This window comes from Coloeus monedula (assembly GCF_965178545.1).
Source record: "Coloeus monedula genome assembly, chromosome: Z".
Taxonomy (NCBI): domain Eukaryota; kingdom Metazoa; phylum Chordata; class Aves; order Passeriformes; family Corvidae; genus Coloeus; species Coloeus monedula.
The window spans coordinates 34,286,182-34,298,360 of NC_138822.1; the positions used below are offsets into that span (position 1 = coordinate 34,286,182).

The 12,179-nt window shown below is 33.1% G+C and overlaps 1 protein-coding gene across 1 annotated transcript in view; it reads right to left on the reverse strand.

Moving 5' to 3' along the window:
* Positions 1 to 12,179, reverse strand: part of RFX3 (regulatory factor X3) — a 108,186-nt gene that overhangs the window by 12,610 nt on the left and 83,397 nt on the right. The window contains exons 5-9 of the mRNA XM_082301530.1: positions 9,947 to 10,021; positions 5,743 to 5,924; positions 5,059 to 5,178; positions 1,795 to 1,916; positions 576 to 688 (exon numbers count right to left, since the gene is read on the reverse strand). Of these exons, the coding sequence (XP_082157656.1) occupies positions 576 to 688; positions 1,795 to 1,916; positions 5,059 to 5,178; positions 5,743 to 5,924; positions 9,947 to 10,021 (612 nt within the window). The remainder of the gene's footprint in view (positions 1 to 575; positions 689 to 1,794; positions 1,917 to 5,058; positions 5,179 to 5,742; positions 5,925 to 9,946; positions 10,022 to 12,179) is intronic.

The following is a 12,179-nucleotide window of genomic DNA, read 5'->3' on the forward strand; positions in this document are numbered from 1 at the left end:
AGGCTTGCATGGAAGCCTCCAGGAACTAGTATGGCCTATGTAAACATATCAGAGGAATTTAAGCATAGAAAATATTTACTGCTACTGCAAATAAAAGAGTAAACCTGACATTTTACTCATTTTCATAATTCCTTATAAGTTGGAACCACCTTCAAAAATAATTTTAAAAGACATATTGTTCAGTATCAAATGTGGTTTAAATGTCTCAATATCTCTTTGATATCAGAAAAAAGTTACTGCTTTTAATGTAAAAGAAAATAAAATTATAATCTAACCTGATTTACATTTCCTGTTGACTAAATCAAATATCTGCATGCACTATCTAAAGTCTAACATTCTGAAAAACATACATGTGACATTTCATTCTCAGTATCTATTACATATTATTCTTTTCCCTTCTAAAGGGGATCCTCCAGAAAACCCTTTTTGCTATCCTTTTCAATGAAATAAGTAAAATATCCTGGGGCAAAGTCACATACCACTATCATGGCTGCAATATATTTGGCACTATTCTCTCGTACTGGCCTTCACTAAAAGTCATGAACTTTCAAAAATAAATGTTTTTTAGGAAATACCTCACAGTGCTCTCGATAAAGACTCTGTAGTGATTTGATGTCCTCAAAGGTAGTACCATCTGGCAGAGAAGATATTTCAACTTCTCCAAACTCTGGCAGTACTCGAGATGCATCTGTTGTCATGACAACATAATGAAAGAGGTGCCAGTTACAGTATGGTTAAGAAAAAAATTTAAGGATTATACAAATAAATTAATTCCGAACGGTCATAATATTCAAAGAGGAATGTATTTCATACCTGTTGTATGCCAAAATAATAAATAAATTATTACTTTTAATAAAAATAAGTACAAACTTATACTTGAATAGAATAAAATGTAATTTTTTTGTTGTTCAGCTGAAGAGTTTCTATGCAGCCAGGTGTGATGAGGCTTAATAAACTCATTATATGTTTTTACTTGACATTTACTAGACTTTCAAGTAGAGCCAATGTGTGCTTTTACTATTTGTCACAAATGTTTCTGTGAGACAAGCTGATTAAGATAAAAATGCTGGATGGAAACATACCTGGAAAAGAAGATTCAAAACATTTTAATGCTACCCTTATGCTACAAATGGTTTTAGTAACAGCAAAATTAGGCCAAAGGATTTGGTGGTTGAAAATCCCAACCAAATCAACCTACACTAATAGCACACTCTATCAGCACAGCCAAGGACTCTTTTTACATAAACAATTAACTAAATTACAGTTTGTTTCCATGACTGGAATACATGCTTAACTGGACCAACAAATCCACAATTTGGATATTTTCAAACATGACCTTTGGGATTTCAGTTGAAACTCTTTGTCTCTTTCCACTTACAACACTAGAACACCCTTTCAAAACAGCCCAGGGAGTAGCTAACCTGCCTAGTAGTGCAATGCCATCCTCCTACCCTGGCTTTTATGAAATAAAATTCACTGTAATGCACATGAAGGAAACAACTTTCATGGTAGGAATTTCAATATGCACACTTAATATAATTATGAAAAGAAAATTCATTTATGTAATATGAAGTATATCTCACCCTATTTTTCCTTTTATACTTACATGATGCATATTAAATATTACATAAAGCTCACATGTAATTTAAGTGCCTTTCTGTTCTTTTGTGAGTAAGGATTTTAAAGAGGGCACGATAACTTCAGAAGAAACTATTGTACTTGTGTGGCTTGAATATTCAGAGTGATAACAAAGTTCATCTTATTTATATAGCAGTATAAAACCTGCTTTCATACCTAGAAACTGTTGATGGTGTTGACTTTGGGCAATTACAGTTTGTTCAACAGATGTGCCTGTCTGTTGACCACTTCCTGTGAAGCCATCTGCAACTCCATCCACTTTCTGCATAGGCTTATACCTGCAAAAATATCAAGTACAAAATTATCCTTTCTGTTTACTTCTTCATAAATGGAACACAGAGTTTGGTTTTTCCATCTCAAAATAAAATTTTCAGGACAAGTGACAAAAGAATCTAGTGATACTTACTTATTTTTGTAAATAACAGAAGAAACAACCACTAAGGAAAGCTAGGGTATTAACAATGCATTACAGAATTCACAAAGGTGGTATTCCAGCAGCACTCCCAAATTTCTGGTAGAATTTAGCTTAGTAACAGCATAATGTAAAACCACCAAATTTATACCAAAAAGAATCAAATATATCCCTTTCCAAACAGCTTGACATAATTTTGTAATACAAAGATAATGTTTCATTACTTTAAGAAGAAACAACATTACTGTTTGAGGATAATGAAGACTTCAAAACAAGCACTTTGGGATACTGAAGTTATGCAAATAAAAAAGGTTCCCAAATTAAGAAAAGGAAAGAAGAAAAATGATGTGTGGCATACATTCTGTCTACAGCCTTTGCTGAGGAGGACTAGAAGTGTTTATCCAGTTAGATGTGTCTAACAGAGATGGTAGAATTGGTATAACTACCAAGAAAAAAGTATATTGACGGCAATTTACCACTAATTTAAAAGACAAAAGAACCACTAGAAATATTAATAAGCTGACAAAAGAGCAACATTACCATCATTCTGAAAATTACAATATTCAGTCTTTTAGTTCTCTCTTAATCATGCTAGAACTTTCGAATAGACTTGGATAACAATGATAAGAACACATACAGACATATATGAAACACTGAAGTTAAATACTAAGCCTCCTACAGCACAGTATTTTTCATGTAACAGCTACCTATTGAGCATAATGGTACCTTGCAGTTCCCACCCCTCATCAACACCTTCACAGATTCTCACAGCAGAGCTTAGGATTGGTGTGAATTCAGCCTGAACAGGTGCATGCTGGTGCAGGTACATGTGTGTAAGTGCAAAACATGGGGCACAGGAGAAGTGGGCACTAACTGCACATGGTGCTGTATGTGTGATTTTGTTCTGATATAATCAAGGAACATACTGACATGAAGTAAAGAAAATGCCACCAAACATACTTAGGTAAGGAAAATAAGGGAACTATGTAAGACATATGGTGTTACTAACTAAAATAATAAAGCAAATAATACAAAAAGAAATATCCACTCCTAACAGTTATATAATGAAATTCCAAAATCACTTTGTCATTGTGAATCAAGAAGATAAGAGATGTGACAATGTTTAGCTGACTGGCACCATTTTTCCAGAAATAATTCTAGTTAGACCATTGTGGCATATGTTTTGGTGCATGTAGGAACCCAGAGTGTCGACATTATTTCTCTGCCTGTTCTTAAGTGTTTTTACCCCCCTGGACACCACTGTTTTAGCTTTAAACCTTGGAAAAAATTACCAACAGTCAGACAACAGCTAGAAAATACAGTGGTGTGAATTAGGTTATAGACTACTATGTAAGATTGTCACAGGGTGCAAAATTTAGAGGCTTTAGGCTTCTCTTTATAGTGTATAGATAAGAGTAAAAAATATCAAAATGGAGGATTGTTGGTGTTCTCTAAACCTTCTCCTTCTTCTACCACTCCATATTTTGCAGTAAAAGTAGTTTGGATTGATTGGATAGAAAATTCTGCAGTTCCTAGTCGTGTTACTGAATAATTGGTAAGAAAGTAAAAATAATGTACATTTTTAGTAACTATTGGTTAAAATGTCTTTAAAAGGCTGTGTAAATCTTGATAATCAGTCCTTCTCGCTCTCACTCCTGCTTTTCCTCCCTCCATGCTGTACCTGGGTCACGCTAGTGGCTCAGTTTCTCTGATAAGACTTAGTAAACAACTATCTAGAAGCATTGAAACTACAGAAGACATCTTGCTTTATCTTTTAAGCGCCTTGCAAGGACTCTCAGCAAATCCTCTCCCATCAGGAGAGACTCGATTTATGGCACGATAAAGTGTCAGGTGCACATATGTAATTTTGAGTTCAAGTGAATGAAACCTCTAAGTGAATGAGATTGAGCTTGCTGGGAGATTTTGTAAATATCTATCTCCTTACTATATAATCCTGCCATGATTTTCGTAGCAAGAATTTTCTACATGACGTATTATGAGACATCTCATGCTCCTGTATTATGCTCAGCAAAAGATAGTTAAGACCATGTATCTTACCATGAACTTCCATTTACTGCTGTAACTAATCTGTACTGTCTGGAAATGACAGTAGAATAATTTCAGATCAAAGTGCTCTTTGCTTTCGAAGTTAAAGTTTGAAGTTGTGTTTTCCATATCTCAGTTGTGTCCAAGGAGACAAAATATGCTTGGTACACTATACCAAACTGTTCATTTGACTGAACTTTTTTGGAGAGGAATAATTGCTCTAAAGGTGACTTGCTTGATATGCTGCTCTTCTAATCTATCAGTGCCATGAAATTATGCATCTAATGTATTTTACTTTAAGGTAATATGGGAGGCTAGTGACACCACTCAAATAAAAATTAATTTCAAAGAAATTTACTCATTTCCATCTTTTTCACCTAAAATTTTCTGTTTAACATAGTTTTTAATATGCATATTCAGACATTCTTTCACCACCAGTACAGTCCTGTGCCACTGCTTTCAACTACTTCTGAGCTTTCACAGGTTTGTCAGGAATAACAGATACTAAGGGAACATACTTACACGTACTTAGAGGCAAACCATTGTGTTCACATTAATTCTTCACAGGGAGATGAAATAAGTATCAAGCAACTTAATAGTACGTTCTCTGATAAGAAGTGTGTACATGAAACAATACAGCAATGAAAAGAAATAGGAATATTTGAAATTAAAGCTCTTAATTTCAATTTTAGCTGCTTTTATTCAGCTTGTGAGACAAGAATTCAATATAATTAAGAGTCTGTTCATATTACAGGTAATTTTATTATTATTTATTTTTTGCAAATTTCTAGGTAAATAGTCTTCCACATTGTACCTAATGTCATTGACATCAACTGCACATATCCAGCACATTTTATTTTCACAGCAGATAAGCTGAACTAGAATTTCAACTTGTCCATATAAGGAAAAGTAAGACCTGATGAACTAGAACTATTAGCACGTAGTTATGTTTCACACTTTACCTCTGTTTCTGCTGCATGGGCTGTTGTCTCATGGCCATATATTGCATGTCCTCTTGTAGTCGATTAAGAGGAGAGTCTGGCTTGACACGAATCCCATAGTAATGATATTTGGAGTTCCCCCTTTATGAAAAAGCAAGAATTAAAAGAGCAGTAACACTAGTTTTACATATTTACATTACATTTACTTTACAATTTACATTGACTGGAAAATAATACACCCAAATCAGGTCTGGCTCTCCCATCATACTGGTTTTACATGAGTGTCATTTTACTATCTTTGAGAAATTAATTCACTCTCTTAAACAAATACTATCAGCATATTAACTTGCACTTCACTTGAGTAAGAAAAATAGAATGGAAATAAATACAACTTATCTAGTTACAGGCAAACAGCATTATTAGTGATTTCCAAATGGCAAGCTATAATTTATTTGTAATGATAAAAATCTGAAGTATAGTTACCAACACATAAACACATAAACTGTCAAAAGCAGAAGAAATAAAACCATAATATAATTTTGAAAAAATATAAAACTGTTCAACATGACGAAATAGAACTGACAGAAAAACCCTGTAATATTTAAATGCAGGTCTTATGTATTATTTTGCCTAGCAGTCAAGTTTCTTATGCATAATTATTACCTTTATTTATTTATTATAATTCAGGATTTCAATTGCACAAACCTAGTTCCCAGTCTTCTAGTCCGTAGTCCCATGAAGATTGACCGTATGAGTTTTCCAAAGGAGGCAGCATTGACTGGATCCAACTTGTGCTCCTGACAATGTCGCAAGTAATGGTTGTAAAGGGTACTTCTTGGAAGGCTCACTCCTTCTGCAGTTTCATAGTTGTCTAAAAGCCACTGAAGCTATATCACATACAAAACAGAAAAAAAACCCTGTTATATACTTTATTAAAAATATTGTAGCCATACAGCATTAACATCTGACAGTTGGAACCACTCTTCAGGTCTATTGAAAAATTACATCCTTCCTCAGAGAGTCTTTAAACGTTAGTCATACAAAAATGCTTTAGTATCTTCAGAATTACCAGGAAATAGAAAAACTCATTGAACTTGTGACCTCAGGAAAGTGTCCTTTTCATAAAATATTTTTGATTCAGTATCACACATCAGTACGTGATAAAGGTATCTAAGCTTTGGAGACAAATTGTTAATATCACAAAGAAATAAAGTAATTATGAATGTAATACACATAAATTGCAGAAAACAAACTCCTTGGACAAAATAGTTAATGAGTTTGTAAACCTGGAATATTACACTGTTTCTCTTTGCCTGTTATTAAAAAACATTAAGATACACATAAGAAAAAAGCTACTGCGTAACATCGGAAAATAACTGGTACATCTATAAATCATTACGGATACAAACCCTTTCAGCTGTAGCCTGCTTGCCTTTGACTTCCAGAAGGAACAGAATGAGTTTCTTGGAAAAATAGTAACCCTTTCATGTAATGTGGTAGATAATTAGAAACATGCAAGAAGAGGCTTTATGTAACATCACTGGATGTTCTAAGTAGAGCACACTCATGAAACACCTCTAGCTGTTGCTAATATCCAGAAAAAGTAAAAGGGACGATTTAATAGTCCTAGATTTAATATCACAGGAAAATGACAAAATAGATCAAAACTAATATAGTCTGAGAATACATTAAAATTTGGTTGGTTTAGTTTTTTTTATAAGTCAACATTTTCCTTATTTTTCTCAGTACTTGTCATGGAACCCTAGAATTTTCTAAGCTCTAGAAAAATACAGATGAAAGATGAAAATGCTTCCAAGACATAACATTTTTAGCTTCTTTGCAGGTAATTTTGCATTTCAAATAAACAAAATGAAAAAGTACAGTTAATCATCACTTATCATATCATTATTTTATATGTACTAACATTCACAAGTGCTTCCAAACTGAGCATCTGTCGTTTTGAAATAATGCTGAAGAAAAGGTATAATTGCAAACATTTGATTTTTATGTGAATGTATTAAACTAATTTCACTAGTGACCTGACCTAAGCCTGTCTTGGCTTACAAACAGAGGTAATTATAATTTTCAACGGCTGCAATCTATCCATATTGAAAATCTGTTATTACATCTGTATTTTTACTAATACATTTATATAACATTTGTCATATATTATTATATCTAGAATTGAATCACAACAATACAGAATGTGAAGTACTTCTGCTTTCACCAAAAGGAAAAACTCTGTCAATCCCAAAAGACTGACAAACAAAAAATAATTATTTTGTAATTAAGTTCTGTATGTAGCGTTAAAGATATTTTCCTCCAGATGGTTTCTAATCTATTATTAATCACTTCAAGTGCACTTCATTAATTATATGAATTTCTAACAGATGTTATTTCAAACATAACTTGCATTATTCAACATACAAAAAAAAACCAAATCAAAAGTTAAGTGCAATATAAGAATTTTTGCTCTTGGAAGGAGTTACTTAGTAGCAAGGGCTTGAAATCCTTACTTGATAGATTATAGCCTGGAAGAAAAAGTGCAGTTAATTCATAATTTTAAGAAAAAATTGAATGCAAACATTTTTGTAAGCAACTTTTTAAAGAACCCAAACATTTTTCTACCAAGCTGAAATACAATTCTAAAACTATTCAGGTTTGAGTCCTGGCTTATAAATTTGTAGTACTGACCATAATGTATTGGTAAGATGGGGAAAGGTATGAAATATTTACAGAGCCAGATCTGTTAAATTGAGTGTGACTTCAATTAAGCTGCAATGTTTATAAAGCAGTCAACTATCAACTAATTGAGTAAGTTGATCTCATGCAGAAATACATCAAGAAACAAAAGAAAACAGAGGAGAAATTACAAACTCTTTAAAATGAGAACGCATGTATTTAGGAAAAAAAAAATCCTACAAAACCTCATTGAGGTATCAGAGGGTGAAAATTTAAATCCCAAACTAAAATTTTCCCACAAATTAATTTATCATTTGCAAAGTGTATGCTAACTAAAAACACAATTTCGAATTCTATTTTAAAATCCACTATTATTTTAATAAAGGCCAAACCAAATCATTAGGAGGCAAAGTCAAGAAAAGTAAAGAGACAAAGACTACATCCACACCTGAACTTCCTCCATACTGTCCTTGAGTTTAAAGACAATAAGCATTGCTTTAAAAACAGGCAAAACATCCAGTAGGCTTGATCTATGTTTTAAATTTCTTTCAAAATGACCAAAACTCGAAAGATTTATTGCCACAAAAATTTGTACAAGGGTTGTCAAAGGTCAAAGATATACCTCTATCACAATACTTTTCACAACGTATTCACAGTCAAGAAAGACATACTGTAAGCCTTAACAGCTGGAGAGACTGTGATCTTCTGTGCAAATCTCGTTATTAGGAAGACACTGTGAATAGTGCCTAGAACAAGGAACAAGTGAAACACAGTTTACCGAGGCACTGCAGCTTATCTTGTAATCTTTCTTGGTTTTATACCAAGACTATGGACTTCCTAAGAGGTTTAAGCAGAAACTTCTAGTGTTCTAAGTCTTTCCACAGATTTCTAAAGCCAAAAAAAGTTACGGTCTGTTAAAAATTACATTTAAACAATGATTTTGATATTATCGGTCTAATACTATCTATTATTATTTAAATGATAGTTTTGATACTGTCTTATCTTCAAAATAATTATTTTGTAAACACACAAGGTGGAATCTAAATGTCCTCCTGTATATAATTTTCTGTAACTTTTTATATTATAGCTTTCCTCTTCCAATTTCAGGTCTTTTTAAGAAAAAAAAAGCTTGCCTAAATTCTCCACGAAACACTTTTCATTTTAACTTTGACAAAACCAAACCCTACAGGAAAAAAAAATCCAAAATCCAAACCCAAATCTTCTAAAGCATACACTTTTAATTTGATTTCCAAAGGACAATCTCTACCGTCATATTCTACATTCAGACTGCAAACTAAATTTCAATTTCTTCTGTAAAGCAATAAAGGAATTTGAATTTATATCGTAAGTAAAGCTGAGAAGGAAAAAAAGAAGTAAGATGAATACAAACCAATCAACATGGCAAAAATACAAAATGCAAAACCATAAATATCAACAGAAAAAAAACATTTCAGAAAAGACTAACAACTTACAAAGTAATAATATTACCTATGCAATAAGTTTAAAATTATCTTGGGCTTTTTCCCTTATTTTAAAGTTACATATAGTGAACTTATCACTATATTTGGAGATCATATTTTTGCTGAAATATCTTTTAGCTTTGTTTATGAAAAGTTCTTTACTGTAAGACTTGCAGGGTAAGAACAAAGTAAACGGCAGATGAATAAGACATTTCTGTGCACTTCAAATTAAGACAATACTTTCAATTTCTACCAGGCCATTGTAAGGATCCTTAGGATTCTTAAATAAGTAATTTCAAAATAAACACTCTAGTCAGAAAAAATGAAGAAACACCTAGGAATAACCTAAGTATATTATCTAGGTGTGCTCTTTGTTTCTTCTCCTCCTCTTCACACGCCCCAGAATTAGTAAATGGTACACAGTTCTTATGATGTAGACAACTTTGTTTAAAATGTCAAAAGCCAGCTAATTTAGAATTAATTGAACCTTAGCTTGACATTTACACTGTAACCCGCAAAACAGTCAAATGTGTTAACTTGTTCTAACACAGGTGTAGAGCATAGGAAACAGGTAACACTCTGCAATATACCATAAAGACATTTAATCTGACAAAATAAAGCCATGGGAGGTGTAGTAGAAGATTACAAGCAACTAAGATGGGAAGATTAAGAGCAAAAAGTAATAATAAAATAAAACAAACATTTAGAGGCAGGCTAAGCATGCAGAACAAGCAAGAGAGAGTGTATGTGAAGAAGAGACAACTTACATGGCTGTTGAGAAGAGAGCTTCTGTGAGTGGACAGACCATCAGACTTTTGCAGTGTCTCAATCGCCATTTCAATCTGATAATAGATGTCATTAAAAAAAGGACTCAAGATGGGATAGTAAAAAAGCCTGATCAGAGAAGTTTTGACAGATTCCTTATAGATCAACAGAAATGCCTGCTTTATTCCTGGCTAGGGCATATATTTTATTAAAAGGCCTCATTCTAGAGTCCCAGTGAACACAAGCCTCCTCAATGAGGTCAGAAAGTCATTTTGCTTGTATGTATACTGCAGGATCACAGCCTCAAAGTTCATGTTACCTTCCAAGATGCTCAGAATGAGCTCAAAGGAGTAGAATTACTGGTGAGCTGCATTGAAATAAAAATAACCCAGACTGAACAAAAATATAATCACTAAAGTAAAAAAAAAGTTAAATAAAAAAATCCCTACATGATTTTGAGAAAGGCCTCCATATGTTTTCCCTTCAACTAGATTAGGAAGAGACATGCAGAGCTTGCAATAAGAATTGAATTAGAAACAAAACTTTAACTATCTGAAATCACAGATTCAAATCCCAAACCAAAGTAATTCAATAGGTTTTTACACCATTAGCTTCACTGGCAATAGGTTTTACACCATTATTAGTTTCACTGGGACAGGACATCAACCCTTACTGCTGCCAGCACCCTCTGAAGATCCCCAGCTGTCAAAGTAAATGGAAAGTCAGGAGTTACACAGACTGCAGGATCCAGCCTTTGGAAAAGCAGATTTGTTCACAATAATTTTGCTTTTAAAAAAGAAAAGAAAACACAGTATTACTAAAATACAAAGTAGAATTTTTTCAAATGCAAAGGTATGATTACTCTCACATCCATTTTCTTTCTTTTATTTTTTAATAACAATGGATATTTTGATTTTGATCAGTTTGGTAACAACAATATTAAAGAAAAAACCTAAGCGTAATTTATCTCGGGGGCCAGAAGAGCAAAAACCAACAATGAAAATGACAGAGACAATGGAATGCACAGTAAGAAAAGGCACACAATTATTAGCTACAATGAATGGCCAAAATGAAAGCAATGGAAACCACCACTTACACTTTTTAAAAACACTTGTAATTATCTCTGTAAACATTTTTAATGAGCCCTCTCTATCCTACTTCAAATATCACAGTACTAATCATAATTTTAGTGACATAATTTATCAATTTTGGCTGAATTTACTCTCTGTATAATAGAAACTGAAAATTTCTACAGCTGATATTTGAATTTACCTGTAAAATTAGTTTCTCTTTTTTTTCCAGGGCAATTGACAAGTATTTTAATGTATCTGCTGTGAGGAGTAATTTCTTTTAACTGTGTAATATTAGCTTTTCAAGTCTTTAAAAAAAGGTACATCATTAACTATACACAATTCTTACGTAAGGAAACATTCTTGCTTGGCAATAATGTTTTTCTTTTAACAGCGTGACTTCTTCACCAACTTGCTTCAGTGGCAAATACTATGAGGTCAAAGTATTCAGTCACACAGCAAATTTTAAAAGCATGCTGCAAGATAAAAACTACAAGCTGAAAAGATCACCATATGGTCAGTTTACTATATATTGTTGCCAGAGAGTTCCTCTTCCTAACAAAATGCTACAATCAAACAATGAAGACTGTACCAACATTTAAATCCTATATCTGACTGTTACCTCACATGTACCACAGTGTTTTATCCACAGCAGTACTGTACACTGGGGTTACACCGCCTTCTGCTCATTCCCACTACTGCCCTACTTTCATTTTGTTGCTGCAACTTGTGGCCTTCTCTGTTCAGAGAACCAATATGTTAAAAAGAAGTCATTTCACTTAAAAAGAAAAGTGGCATTACGGATGACGCGCATTCCTCACTGCCATATTGATTCCATGACTTTTGGTGCTAACTGTTGGGCTTTTTGTCATTTGGGGTTTTTTTGTTGCTGGAGTTTCTTTTAGTAGATTTCATCAGTATGACCACTGAAGGCAAAAATCTGTATTCACTTTTACTGAATAACACAAGCCAAGCGACATTGGTTACCACTAAAACAAGCTATTTACTTTATCACACTCAAAAATGGGATCTATATTTAAAATGAGTCTCCACCATATTCTACTAGGACAAGCTTAAAGAGAAATGGCTTTCACTACTAATTATTTTCTTCACCATTTTTAGACTTCATTTTGATAAAATGAACTTTCACCTTTATCTGACAGAT